Source organism: Cynocephalus volans, chromosome 2 (genome assembly GCF_027409185.1).
Source record: "Cynocephalus volans isolate mCynVol1 chromosome 2, mCynVol1.pri, whole genome shotgun sequence".
NCBI classification, from domain to species: domain Eukaryota; kingdom Metazoa; phylum Chordata; class Mammalia; order Dermoptera; family Cynocephalidae; genus Cynocephalus; species Cynocephalus volans.
In genome coordinates, this window is record NC_084461.1 from 210,590,006 (window position 1) to 210,604,480 (window position 14,475).

The following is a 14,475-nucleotide window of genomic DNA, read 5'->3' on the forward strand; positions in this document are numbered from 1 at the left end:
AGCCAAATACGCGGCCGAGGTTCCGGGGTTTGAGTTGCCTAGGGTCTCTTTTCTGCGCTCGCTGCTGCCGCCGGTGCCGCCGCCATGGGCAAGCGACAGCACCAGAAGGACAAGATGTAAGTTGAGCCGCAACCGGGAGCAGCACCCCGCTATCAGTCTGCAGCCTGTCTCGTACTTCGCGCCGTTCCTCTTCCCTCTCTCAGAGGTGGTCGCAGAGTCCATCCTAAATGTCACTTCCTCCCGAAGGCCTCCGCCCCCTTCCCAGGTGGGGTAATGATCCTCCAGCCTCCCCGATCTCCCGGGATCCCGGCTGTGATACCGTCAGCTGCGGCTCCTGAGCGCGGCCCTAACTCCGGCCTCAGCGCTCTGCGGGCTCCGTCTTTACTTGTCCGCTTTTGCCCCGGACCGCCCCTCTCTCCACTGCTAGTTTTGCCCCTGAATCAGTAGTCTCCCTCTCTTCTGCACCTCCAGTCTCCCTCAGTGCCGGTTCACGCCAGCAGCCCCCATACACGCTACAGTGTCTTCCCGTTTAAAACAAGCCAACCGGGCCCCATGTTCCGCTCCAGCTGTGTTTCTTTAATCCTCTTTATAACAAGTGAAAGACTGGCGTCTACTTGCGGTTTTCAGCTGTCTCTCGAAACCATTCCAGTCAGACTTTCGCCCCCATTCCTTTCTTTTCTCCTCCTCCCATTCCTTTCTTTTCTTTTTCCCACTTTCTTTTCTCAGTCTTTCTTGCTGGACCCCCATCCCCTTCTCCCTGACCTCATTGGTTTCTTCTCTATTTACCTCCTCTGTGGGTGATCTTTTGGTCATCTATAAGCGGATCTCTCCAGTCCTGCAATAGTCAGCTGCTTATTAGATACCTCCACTTGGAGGTCTAATAGACATCTCAAATTTAGTGTGCCCCAAACGGAACTCTTAATTTTCAGCCCCTGAGCCTGCTCCTTCCCCATCCTCCCAATCTCAGTGGTCACACTGCTACTCAGTTTGCTCAGGTCGGAAGTTCGGGAGTTGGCCTTGGTGCTTCTTACCCCCTGTCCATCAGAAAGTCCTGCTGGCTTTTTCAAGAACTGACCACTTCTCACCTCGTCCACCACTCCCCCATAGGTGGAGTTTATGCCAACTCCTTCTCGGACCTTTGTAGTCATCTCCTTATTGGTTTTCTGTGGCCTCTCTGGCATAGCTTCCTACAGACAGCAGCAAGAATAATCCTTTGAGACATACGTTATTTTTTTATTTTTATTTTATTTTGTCGATATACAATGTGGTTGATTATTGTGGCCCATTACCGAAACCTCCCTCCCTCCTCCCTTTCCCTCCTCCCTCCCAACAATGTCCTTTCTGTATGCTTGTCGTATCAACTTCAGGGAACTGCAATTGTTATGTCTTCTCCACCCCCCCCGGTTTTTTTTTTGTGTGTGTGTGTTTGTGTGTGTGTGTGTGTGTGTGTGTGTGTGTGTGTGTGTGTGAATTTATTTATTTATTTTTAGCTCCCACCAATAAGTGAGAACATGTGATATTTCTCTTTCTGTGCCTGACTTGTTTCACTTAATATAATTCTCTCAAGGTCCATCCATGTTGTTGCAAATGGCAGTATTTCATTCGTTTTTATAGCTGAGTAGTATTCCATTGTGTAGATGTACCACATTTTCCATGTCCACTCATCCGATGATGGACATTTGGGCTGGTTCCAACTCTTGGCTATTGTAAAGAGTGCTGCAATGAACATTGGGAAACAGGTATACCTTCAACTTGATGATTTCTATTCTTCTGGGTATATTCCCAACAGTGGGATAGCTGGGTCATATGGTAGGTCTATCTGCGATAGTTTGAGGAACCTCCATACCATTTTCCATAGAGGCTGCACCATTTTACAGTCCCACCAACAATGTATGAGAGTTCCTTTTCCTCTGCAACCTCTCCAGGATTTATCGTTCAGAGTCTTTTGGATTTTAGCCATCCTAACTGGGGTTAGATGGTATCTCAGTGTGGTTTTGATTTGCATTTCCCAGATGCTGAGTGATGTTGAGCATTTTTTCATATGCTCCTTTGAGACATACGTTAGATCATCCCAGGGCCCTTCTTGAAACCCGCCGACAGCTTTCTGTCCCACTTAGGGCACATCCAGAGCCCTTACCATGGCCTGCAAGGCCCCTTGTGATCCAGCCACTGTCCGTGCCTCTGTCTTCATCTGCTGCTGCGTGCCCCGTACGTGCTTTTCTCTAGTGACTTCTCCCTTCTTCTGGAACACACCCAGCTTTTCCTGCCTCAGGGCTTTTATATTTGATCTGCCTGCTGGTCCTCCTGCCTGGAAAGCCCTTCCCCAAGATCTTCACAAGCCCAGCTCCTTCTCATTTCATTTCATTTCTTTCCTTCCTTCCTTCTTTCCTTCTTTCCTTCCTTCCTTCCTTCCTTCCTTCCTTCCTTCCTTCCTTCCTTCCTTCCTTCCTTCCTTCCATCAAAGTTGATTATACATATTTTGGGGGTTCAACATTGAGATATGCTGATCAAATCAATATTACTAGCATATATCTTGTTACAAATCATACTTATTATTTATGCCTCTTGTCCAATCTCTTCCCATCCCCCTCTCCCTCCCCCCTCTAATTACCCTAGATTTCTTCTCTCCTTCTGAAAGAGTAATGGTTACTCTGTTGATTTGTTGCCTAGATGATCTGTCCAATGCTGAGAGGTGTGATCAGGTCCCCCAGTATTATCATAGAGCAGATGCTTCTTCTGTCACTCTGGAATGGGCTTTGTGGAGAAAGACCTACTATTTTTTTCTTTATCTCTACTGGTGATTCTCCTTGTGTAAATACACTCCAGTGGCTGGCAGACCATCTGTGTGAAGGGTGTGGTGTCTAGCTGCTTCACAGCCGCCATGTTTATTGTGGTGGCTGTGGTGGACCACCCACATGGAGGTGATGTTTTTGGCATGCTCCTTGGTGCTGGCAGGAACCTGGTTGTGGGGAGTGTCTGGTCCCCAGCTCCATTCCTGGGGTCCCCGGGCAGGCCCTGAGGTGCTGGTGCAGTGTGCCTGGTTGTGGGAGGGGTGCCCAGTCCCCTTCTCCATCCCTCAGGTCCCCAGGAGGGCCCCAAGGCACTGATGTGATATACTTGGTTGTGGGAGGGTGTCCAGTCTCCTTCTCCATGCCTTGGGTCCCTGGACAGGCCCAAAGGTGCTGGCGTGGTACCTGGTTGTGGGAGGGCAGTCCAGTCCCTGGCTTCATGTCTTGGGTCCCCAGGCAGGCCCCGAGGTGCTGGTGCAGTGTGCCTGGTTGTGGGAGGGGGTTCAGGTCCCTGGGCAGGCCGAGAGGTGTTGGCGTGGTGTGCCTGGTTGTGGGAGGGTGGTCTGGTCCTCTTCTCCATGCCTTGGGTCCCCGGGTGGGCTCCAAGGCTCTGGAATAGTATGCCTGGTTGTGGGAGGGCAGTCCAGTCCCTGGCTTCATGTCTTGGGTCCCCAGGTGGGCCCTGAGGCACTGGTGCTGTGTGCCTGGTTGTGGGAGGGGGTTCTGGTCCCCTTCTCCATGCCTTGGATCCCTGGGTGGGCCCCAAGGTGCTGGTATGGTGTGCCTGGTTGTGGGAGAGGTGTCTGGTTCCCTTATCCATACCTCAGGTCCCCAGGTGGGCCCGAAGGCTCTGGAATGGTGTGCCTGGTTGTGGGAGGGCAGTCCGGTCCCCTTCTCCATGCCTCAGGTCCCCAGGAGGGCCCCGCGGCACTGGCATGGTGTGCCTGGTTGTGGGCAGAGGTCCAGTCCCTGACTCCATGCCTCATGTCCCGTGGCGGGCCCCAAGGCACTAGTGGTGTGCCTGGGCTGGATCTAATTTGTTGTCCTTTGCTTACTTCTAAAACGGGGGAACTTCCTGTGGGAACCAGCACTTGAGCTCTATGGTTGAGCTAAATTGCAGCTTTGCTTCTGTTTCCCTAGGGAAGGCTTTTTGTGCTGCTCAGGACTTAATGGTTGAACTTATAGGTACTTCCAGCTCTCCAGAGACTGGGTGCACCTGGGTTGTGTAGAAACTCTGATCTGGGCCTGAGTGTTTTCATCAAACTGCACCCCATGCAATTCTGCATTCCTGTGTAGTCTCTTCTGAGTGGTCCTGCACTGATTGCAGGGTGGATCGTCTGTCCTTTCTGTGTCCTGGTGTTCTCCCGGAGGGCCTGTCTCCTCCACTGCCAGTGCTCCAAATGCTTCCCATGGGATGGGCCCTGTGCCGGTCCCTTGCGATGACTCACCGGCCTCTGAATGGCTCCCCTTTTTCAACTGTTCTGGCTCCTCACTCCTGCATGGGTCCACGGGAACCATTGCTGTCCTGGGGGCCACCATGGCCCTCTTCTCCCCTGCCGCCTCCAAGCAACTCCATCCAAAGGGCACAGCTGCGGCTTCTGCCTGCTCCTGCTCCGTACGCTCAGCAGTTGCGGCCTTAAAGTGGACACGGCCCAAAACGCTGAGAGCAGTTTTTTCTTTCATTGTGGCTTCTCCTGCCTTCATGAACTCCGTAGGCCTCTCCTCCTCTTCCCCTGAGCTCCAGTGGCCCCAGCTTGGCTGATGTTACATTTTTATTTCATTTCCTTTAAAGCAATGTATTTATTTACTAGTTGTGTATGCCCATGTCTTTTGTGTTGATCATTATGTGTGTGACATATAGTAGGTGTTTAATAAGCATTTGCTAAATGAGCGAACTCATCAATTACTTACTTCCAAAGACTCAGTCCTCTATATAAAGGGAGTGGTGGTAAGTAACATTCCCTCTTTCTTCTTCAGGTACATTACCTGTGCTGAATACACTCACTTCTATGGTGGCAAAAAGGCAGGTAAGGCATGAAATCTTTCTGTTCTCCATGGGGTTGGGGGTGGTATTAAGGAAGGATGTCTTCGGTATACAGTGAGCTGTAAAAATGGACAATTAAGGGCCGGCCCGTGGCTCACTCGGGAGAGTGCGGTGCTGTTAACACCAAGGCCACGGGTTCGGATCCCATATAGGGATGGCTGGTTTGCTCACTGGGTGAGCATAGTGCTGACAACACCAAGTCAAGGGTTAAGATCCCCTTACCGGTCATCTTTTAAAAAAAAAAAAAAAAAAAGGACAATTAATAAGAACATGGAAACTCTGGTACACAAATGGGCTGAGGGCACAGTTCACAAAAGAGGAAATATACTCAACATAGGAGAACAGGTTTCATCTTAGTGATGATTTTATAGAATGTAGGTTAAAATAACATTTTTTTCTCTATCAAGTTAATAAAGAATAAAAAAAGTGATAATATCCAAAGCTACCAAGGCTGCAGTAAAGAGAGCACAGTTATAATTTTAATGGGAGGAAAAAAGTTTATACCTTTACACCAAGGCTGGCTGGTTCAGATCCCATAACCAGCCAGTCATGAAAAAAAAAAGTTTTTACTTTTTCTTCTGAGTTTTTAAGAATTTTTTTTGGGTTATATCTGTTAAAAGGTTTTTAATCCACAGAAATTGCTATACTAGGTAATTTACACAAACTTTTTCATAAAATGTAATTGAATTGTTGATAAGAGCACACAGATGAAATATTTTACAGAATAAGTTTTCTGTTTCTTATTTCATTTTAAATAGATATGCCACAAACAAATTTTCGTCGTTTACCTTTTGACCACTGCAGGTAAGAGTTTTGCAAGTTTATCACTCCTTTGTGTTGGTTCTCTCACACTGTCCATACTTTCTGATAGTGAACCTCCTCCTTGGGGATGCAGTTGGGGTTCTGAGTCCTGCATCTGGATCTTTCCGAACTGGGAGAGAAGGACCCAACAATGACCACAGCTAGTGGGTCTTTTCTGCTTACTGTATCTGTGTTTACATTTGTTGTCAATAGCAGCAGTAATGGTAATGACACCGGGAGGCCCTTCTGCCCTACTTGGGAACTCAGGTCACTGGTGGGGATCAGGAGGGACCCAGATACAGAACCCCTCCAAATGCTTTTTCCTGGCCCAAGTTGGTATGTGTATGAACAAAAGGGGGCCTGTTGGAGAAGCAGGACTAGGAACAATGAACCTCAACACACTGTGCCTATTCAGGGAGAGGGGACTGGGGAATGGGCAGGTCTGGTGGTCCCCTTGGGCTTAAGTTTCTTCAAGCCTGGGCCATGGTCACCTCTGTCATGGACACATGTGCTTCTACATAGCATCCCCCTGAATTCTGATTCTGTAGGTTAGAGTGAGCCTTGACAGCTGACAAAGCTCTTCTGGTGATTGTGGCACCTCAGTTGAGGCTAGCCAGCCAGATAGCACAGTGCAGTGACAAAGGGGCAGAGGGGCCATGCACAGTGCAGGGAGGCCTGGGGGTACAGCCGCTGCAGCCCAACAGGGCCTCCCCACATCTGCCCAGGGGCCCCCAGGAGGCTCCCACGCAGTGCTTAGTGGGCGCTTTTCTGCTTACCGGCTCCTGCTCAGAGAGGGGGAACAAATGAGGCCAAGGATTTCTCCCCACCCCCACCAGGTTTGTCGTTGGCCTCATGGGAATGTGGTCTTACCTGAGTGATTCGAGGTGATGGAAATGCTTCCGTCCTTCATTCCAATTCCTCGAAGAGGTCTCTGATCTGCATCTCACCCATTTTTTAACTACCTTGGATTATGGGAAAAATATGCTTTGGGGAGCAGATGTGTGTTCATTGCCATGATGTCTGGAACCTGCTTTGGTGTCAGCCTCCAGAACCACCACCACTGCTTCAGTTAGAGTAGGAGGTTGGCCAGAGAGGGCTCCCTGGGGCAGCAAGCATCCTGAGAGGTCACCACACCAGGCCTGGTGGTAGCCCAGCAGGGCCAGAGCCTCAGTGCTGCCAGACTTTTCAGGTCCTGGGGACTGATCTGTGCTGACTAAACTCGTAGGTGTTTGATGTACAAACAGAAGCCAGGTTATCCAGGGCTCTGGCTGGCTAGTGACAAAATCTCCATGCAAGAAAAAAGGCTACTAGCTCTCATCTGTGAACTTTGCTTTTCCTCAGCAGGCTGTCTGTGAGGGGGAAATGGCTTGTGGTGGTTGGGGCCTTTGGAGTTCTCTCTATCCCCACATCTATGTATCAGAACTTTGCAAGGGCTCCCAGAGACTTGGGTCTTGCCTGAGTTGTGCACCCACCCCTTGGAAATGTGGGAAATTGTGTTTACACTCTGTGGTCAGGGGCAGGCAGGGCACCCCAAGGCACGAAAGCCCCATCAGACTCTCTTGGGATAGGAGAGGGCAGCTCTCAGTAGAAAAGCATGGCTTGCCTGCTGCTTGAGGTTTTGGAGAGTGAATTTTAGTCCTGTCCTCCTGAGGCCACCTCCTGGGACTTCTTTTGGACTTGAACATGATGACAAAACCATTGCATGACACACAGAGGGCATGAGAGAAGCTGGGCTGCTGCCATGCCCTGGGACCCTGGCCTTGGACTTAATGGTTTGTACCCGGAGCCTCTGAAGGGTGGGACATCAGGTTGCCTCTGGTGCTGGCAGCCAGCACAGGCTGTGCAGAGGAGCCCCTGGAATTGTTGAAGGAACAACTGAAGGAGGGAGGGCCAAAGGGAGACATCACAACGCTGACCAGGAGTGACTTTGTCCTTTTTTCAGTCTCTCTCTGCAGCCCTTCGTCTACCCGGTCTGCACCCCTGAAGGTGTCGTCTTTGACTTGCTGTGAGTTTTCCCTTGAATTTTGACCTAACAGAGGTGGTGAGATTGTTGACACCTACTAAGGAAGGTGATATTGGGCCAATTCAAGGGTTTGTGGCTCCAGTAGTGCTGAGCCAGGCAACGCTCAGGTTGCCAAACCCCTGGTCTCAGCAGCTTTGGGAGCCCTGGGTGGGCCTCTTGGGGACCCAGGTGGGACATCCAAGGCCTCAGGAAAGTGGCAGGAGGGCTTCTGTGGCTCCCAGTCAGGCAGCTGTGACTGGCAGGTGCTGCTGTCACTGCCTGGAATGAATTTGACCCCTGCCTTACCCCCACGTAGGGGGGTCCTAGTGTTCTAATTGGCACAGCTGAACCTGTTTTGGAATGTTAAGGAGCTGAGTATTTTTCTTTTTCTTTTTTCTTTTTTTTTTAAAGATGACTGGTATGGGGATCTTAACCCTTGACTTGGTGTTGTCAGCACCACGCTCAGCCAGTGAGCCAACCGGCCATCCCTATATGGGATCCGAACCCGGGGCCTTGGTGTTATCAGCACCACACTCTCCCGAGTGAGCCACGGGCCGGCCCCCCAGTGCTGTATTTTGAAGCATTATGCTGTTTTGTGTTCCAGCATAAGCCAGCTTCTAGAATTTTTTTCATGTTTCATGCTCATTTTAGAATATTTAGAAAATGTTTCAAAGAAAAAAAAAATTTTACCATAATCCCACTATCCAGGATAACCACTGTAAATATACTCCTCTTAATTCTGTGAGTTTATTTGTAGGAACATGGTTGAGATAACACTGTGAAGAAAGTTCTGAGTCCATTTTTCACTCAGTTATGATGAGGCTTTCTCCTCCATGTGACTCAGAAGTCTCTGAAACTATAATTTTTGATGCTTACTCTGTACTTCCTTCCTTTTTTTTTCTGTTTTTGGTGGCTGGTAGTAAGGGGATCCAAACCCTTGACCTTGGTGTTATCGGCACCAGCTCTAACCAAGTGAGCTAACCGGCCAGCCCTGCACAGTATTTCATTACACAGACATATCCACGTTTATTTACACCTGTTTTTGCTAGTTATAGTTTTTGTTGTTTATACATAGCTATAATAAAAACTGAACTTATTTTGAAACTCATGTGTCCACAAATATTCCCCCACTTCCTTTGATGCAGCAAGGAGCTCTTCCTCTCCTAAAGTGAAGTGAAACCCATTCACAGGCCTCTTACCTGGAAGGAGCTCTCCAGGACTGTGGCTGTCACCTAGTGGCGCCCACCCACCCTGGTGATGCTTTCTGTTCTCTCTTCCCTCCAGGAACATCGTGCCATGGCTTAAGAAGTACGGGACCAACCCCAGCAATGGAGAGGTGGGTGGCTGTGCAGGAGTGTGGGTGATGCTGGCACACTGTCCTCTTGTGCTTTTGCTCTGGTGGTTTTCATGTGCACGCAAGTGGTAGAGACCCATTCATGGAGCACTCTCTGGATATGTCTCCTGCATGCACACGCATATACATTTGTATATGGCTTTTCTTGGGCTGCAGATGCTATCCTAGTGTGTGAGCCCTTCTTTTCCTTGCTTTGGGCTCCTGCACTGTATCACAAATGTCTGCATGAATGTGTATGCACAGAGGACACTGCCTTACTCTGCGATGGCTGCGCATGTCCTTCTCTGCGCGTGTGCTGTGCTGGATTTTGAGTCATTTGCTATTACAAACAAACAGATGTGCAGGGAATGTCCTTTGGGCACGCAGGATATTCTGCTGGGACTGTTGGGTCACTGGTTGGGTGCATTTTCAGTCTCAGTTGTGGTAGCTACTGGCAAATCACCCTCCAAGCAGCCGCATCATTTTACACTCCTAATAACAGTGTAACAGTGCACAGTTCTGCAGCCTCTTTCCAGCTCATCCTGTGTCCTGGGGCCTCCCCAGGTCACCCCTGTGGCTTTACCTCTTGTCTGTCTGTAGCTGCAAAGGATTGGCTGGTCAGAGTCCTTTCTAGTCTCTCTCTTTCACCCAGTTTCACAACCTCAGCATCTCTTTACATCAATCACTTAGTCATTATTGTTATTGTTATGCTTCTTCCAGAAACTAGACGGGAGGTCCCTGATCAAGCTGAACTTTGCCAAGAACAGTGAAGGTGAGTTATCCTATCACAGCCAGCTCGAGGCATGGCTGGCAGAATCCGGGGTTCCTGCTGTCACCAAGGTCTTGTACACAATCAGTCACTCCCTTCTGATCCAGCTGGACACTTGCTTTTAATTTCTCAGAAGATGTCATATGATTTCTTCTTAAAGGTCCAGATAGTTTTGAGGTGGGGTGGGTTGGGGTACAGTCTTGGGTGCTAGGCTCTTTTTCCCACAAGGGCAATCAGGCCATTGTGAGCTGCTAGTGGCCTTTGTGAGCAAAGTCAGGTTCTGAGGGGTACAGGCCATATCTGGCTGAAGCTGCAGTCTGTTCATTGCAGGAGGCAGAAGGTGATCAGGCTGAGACCTGGGGTGGGCAGCCAGGCATAGGCGTAGTGGCCTGGAGGGACTTGCCAGATGGCTCTTGGACGGGGCTTCCCCGCATCACTACTCATTAAGCCCCAGCCCAGCGCTATGGCCCTCCTACTTTATGTCCCTAATGCCCTCTGCTGTACTCCTGGCCACACGCCTGAGCTGAAGTAACCTGCCCACCCAGCCTCACTCTGGGTGCTGATCTTGCTCCAGGTTCTTTGTGGGCTTGGCCCAGGTCTCCTTTTGCCCGTGCAGATGCCTGGTTTAGGTGGTTGTCTGTGCTTACTGGGTGCATGTGTTGCAGGGAGATGCTGAAAGCATGTGAGGCTGGGCCATTCTCCCTCCCTGTCTGACCCCAGAGCCTGGCCCAGTCAGTGCTGGGGTTCGCAGGTGAACGAATGAGTGAACTCAGAGAAAAAGCACAGTGTGTCCTGGGATGAATAGGAGTTTCCTGATGGTAATGGGGGGGGCTAAGCAGCTGCCCGCCTCTGGTTGCCCGCTCTGGGCAGTTGACGTGGGCTTCTGCCTCCTCTTTTTCTCTGACCTGGGGCCTGAGTTCTCTCCTGGCCTGGCGTCAGTGGTCTTCACTGGGAAGTTCAAAGCCAGTGGGGGTGACTGGCCTCTCTGTGCGTGCCTTCTCTCTAGAGAAATACCACTGCCCAGTGCTGTTCACCGTGTTCACCGACAACACACACATCGTGGCCATTAGGACAACTGGTAACGTCTATGCCTACGAGGTGGGTGGTCGCCTTGGGGGGTGTGGGGAGTGTGTGGATGGAGGCCCTTGGGAGTGTGCCCTGGGGAGGCACCCGCTGGCCAGGTGCTGGGGGTGGGCTGGGCACAGCGGACATGGCCTGTCCTCATGGAGTTTACAGTCACAGCCACCAGCACAGGGCGTCCTGCAGAAGCTCAGCCTGGGCAGCCTTCTTCTTTCAGACAGGTCAGGAAAGGGGAGGTGTGCTTCTTGTCACCTCTGGACCTGAAATCCAGGCAGTTCTGGCTGCCAAGCTAGGGTCCTTGTACCCCAGAGGGTCCTCCCCATGTCTTCAGCAGAGACCAGCCCTGGGGAGGGAACCTGTGCTCTAAGGACAGGCCCCAGGGCTTCAAGGGGAGTGCTGAGCCCTGGAGCAGGCCAGGCCAAGCACTGTCCTAGAGGGAGCTGTCCCCAGGAAGGAGTGGATCTGGGCTGGTAGGAGGATTCTGGCTGGGAGTGGGTGTAGGAAGAGAGGAGTGTTCTCCTGCTCAGGGGAGGGCAGGCAGCAGGCCCCACAGTGAAGGAGAGCCTCCCTTGCTGCTGTTTAATTTCCTACACCTGCATGTTTGCAGGGCCTGGGTGGCCAGTACTACCCCAGGGCTCTGGGGGCTGCTGCTTGCCCGAAGCACGCACGGATGGGCTTTGGAGCAGGTGTCTTGTGGGTTTGCTTATGCCGGCCCGTGGCATAGCCCCTGGCACCTGGGAGGTGCTCAGTAAAAAGGGGAGTGGCTGGGTGGGTGGCCTTCCTGAATCTCTTTGCTGATCTGTAAAATGTGTGCCATGAGAGCATCCCACGGGGAGTTTTGCTGAAAGGGCTGGGTCTGGCTCACTGTAGGGCTCAGCAAGCTGCGCTTGTCACAGAGGGGCCACCGCTGCCAGCCCGTGACGTGTGCAGGGTGGTCTCCGCCGTTTCCCCACCTCTGAAATGGCACTCAGTCTGGGCTGGCTCCAGACCTCCCTGCGGCACTGTAACTCCACACTACCTCCTGGCTGCAGGCTGTGGAGCAGCTAAACATCAAGGCCAAAAACTTCCGAGACCTGCTGACTGACGAGCCCTTCTCCCGGCAGGACATTATCACCCTCCAGGTGAGTGTCCCCTTCTCATGGGAAGGACCACCCAGAACGTTCAATCAGCTCCCCCTGCCTACCCACTGCTTCACGCCAGGCTCGGTGGTCTTCTCTCCTGTGACCCTGGCCAGCTGTGGTTCCCCAGTTGCCCTTCATGCTCCCAACCTCCAGTCCTCCTGCTCTCGGTCGCCTGGGCCTTGGCCCAGGCCGCTGCCCCAGTCTGGTTCTCACGGCTCCTCCTCTGATGCCCTCGCATGTCAGGGCCCCTCATGTCTGCCCCCAAAGCCATATGAGGGCATCAGAATGGCTGCTGCACAGGCTGAATCTGCTGCGGCTGCCTCAAGGGCAGGAGCTGGCATGTACTGTGTGCCCCAGCATCTGTTGGAGGACTCTGACTGAACTGATGAAAAACAACCTAGGAAAGCAGGAGCCTGCCCGGATGGAGCCGCGTGTGGCCTGGGCCAGCTTGCAGGAACAACCAGTCCCCTCTGTAGCTTGTCCCATTCTCATCGGAGGGTGGCCCCACAGTTGCCCATTTTCCCTCGGCCAAAACTCAGGCCATCCCCTGGCTTCCTAACAGCAAGGGATGATCCTTAGCTGTGTTCCCTGGAGGGAGGGGACACAGTTTGGAGAGCAGCTAGCCAGTCTGTGCCTTCATCCCCACCCCACCCCTGTTTGTTGCTTGGGGTGGAGCCCCTGCCCCTCTTCCCTACTTGCCCTACAGGCTTCAGTGCAGCCACTGGCCTCTCCCCTGCCCACTCCATCCCCCGCACCTGCCTGTCCTTTGCCATGTGTGGGAGCTGTGGGGCCGCAGGCTGGGTGCCTGGCTGTAGTGCTGGGTTCATTCTGCTGGGCATTTCCTTTTTGCTGCAGGACCCCACCAATTTGGACAAGTTCAATGTCTCCAACTTCTTTCATGTTAAAAATAACATGAGAGTAACAGACCCAGGTATGTGCAGCCAGGAGCTGGGCTGGGTGCGAGGGGTTTGGGAGAAACTAGCCGTACTCCCTGGGCCAAGCCCCCACCTGCCTGGGGCCAGGGAGTCCAGGGGTCTGGCTCAAGCCAGAGGGCCCTGGATTTCCTTCAGATGTTCAGACAATCTGAGCTAACTGCAGCATGGAAGCGCCGATGGGCTATACTAACCACCCTGCCAGGATATCTCACTTCCTTTTCCTCGGGAATCTCTTTCTGGATTCCTCTCTCTGTCCAGGTTCACTGATGGAGGTGTCCCTGGAAGGAGGCTCTGGCTTAGGTCAGGCCCAAGTCCCGTGGCCAGCTGGGCCCTTGGTCCCTCTGCTCCCTCCGGATCAGTGGGCACATTGCTGAGCACGTTGCAGGGTGAAGGTGGGTCCTCGTGCTCAGAGACCAGTTGGCCTCAGTGCTGCAGATGACAGTGTCCCAGGCACTTGGTGATACATGTCGTATTGACTAGTTAGAACTTATGTAGGCTGAGCACACAATCGGGGACATCAAAGCTCGGAAAACCCAGAGGCCAGGGACTGGGGCCCACTGTGCCCGTGCAGTGGGGCTGCTGACCATGCTCCACAGGGTGCGCTGTGCCCTCGGCCAGCAGGCAGCACACGCCCTTCAGAATGGCATGGATTGGCCACTTCACATCCATAAAGATGCTAAATGCTTCTATTATTTTATTTTTTTATCTTTTTTTTTTTTGCTTCTATTATTGTAAATAAGAATAACTTTTAAAATTACAAAAGCAAAACCTCTACTATAAAAAGATTGGAATATACACATAAATATAAGGAAAAAATAGAAGTCGACCCAAACCCCCCCATCCCTGTTCACTGCCTGGGGAAACCCCTCTGGGCCTGTGGCCAGGCACATGGTGCTGTGTGCCCTGGGCACCCAGCTTTGCTGTGTCCACCAGTGCTACTGTGACACGGTAGCAGCATGGGGCCCACGTGTGGCTGGGCGGCCCTGGCATCACCGCCTGCAGCTTTTGCTGTTGCCATTGGCTCTGGATCTCTGTCCCCATCACTTGTGTCTGGGAACACTGCTGGGGCCCAGCTGCTTAGGCCACGGCGCTGTTTTGTAGATGAAGAAAAGGCCAAACAGGACCCGTCTTATTATTTGAAAAACACAAATGCTGAGACTCGCGAGACCCTGCAGGAGCTCTACAAAGAGTTCAAAGGAGATGAGATTCTGGCAGCCACCATGAAAGAGCCAGAGAAGAAGAAAGTGGACAAACTGAATGCCGTGAGTGGAGCCCTGAGGAATGGTGCTGGGGGTGGGGCTTGTGGGGGCCTGGACCCCCTCCAGAGCTGTGGCGCCCTCAGGGGCCCTGGATCCCCAGGCCTCAGGGCTCCCCCACAATGGCTCCAAGAAGGTGGTGGGGGTGGTACAGACATCCTCACTGGCGTTGAAGATCAGGTGGTGGCCCCAGCTGTGGAAGGTCTGTCCTGTACTCTGGTTCTCAGCCCGAACCAGGAGCAGATGGGTTGGGTGGACAGCTGCCCAGAGGCTCCAAGTGGATCTGGAAGCTGCTTCTGTGCCTTGTGACACAGCAGCCCCAGGACATGTGAGTCCATGGTGGCC

At 52.2% G+C, this 14,475-nt stretch overlaps 1 protein-coding gene across 3 annotated transcripts in view; it reads left to right on the top strand.

Moving 5' to 3' along the window:
- The window catches only part of PPIL2 (peptidylprolyl isomerase like 2), a 27,351-nt gene continuing 12,876 nt past the window's right edge, over positions 1-14,475 (top strand). For all 3 annotated transcript variants that reach the window (XM_063085675.1, XM_063085673.1, XM_063085674.1), the window contains exons 1-10: positions 1-116; positions 4,767-4,816; positions 5,592-5,637; positions 7,577-7,639; positions 8,921-8,972; positions 9,690-9,741; positions 10,745-10,836; positions 11,850-11,939; positions 12,795-12,870; positions 13,976-14,136. In XM_063085675.1, coding sequence (XP_062941745.1) covers positions 85-116; positions 4,767-4,816; positions 5,592-5,637; positions 7,577-7,639; positions 8,921-8,972; positions 9,690-9,741; positions 10,745-10,836; positions 11,850-11,939; positions 12,795-12,870; positions 13,976-14,136 — 714 coding nt within the window. In that variant the 5' untranslated portion in view covers positions 1-84. The remainder of the gene's footprint in view (positions 117-4,766; positions 4,817-5,591; positions 5,638-7,576; positions 7,640-8,920; positions 8,973-9,689; positions 9,742-10,744; positions 10,837-11,849; positions 11,940-12,794; positions 12,871-13,975; positions 14,137-14,475) is intronic.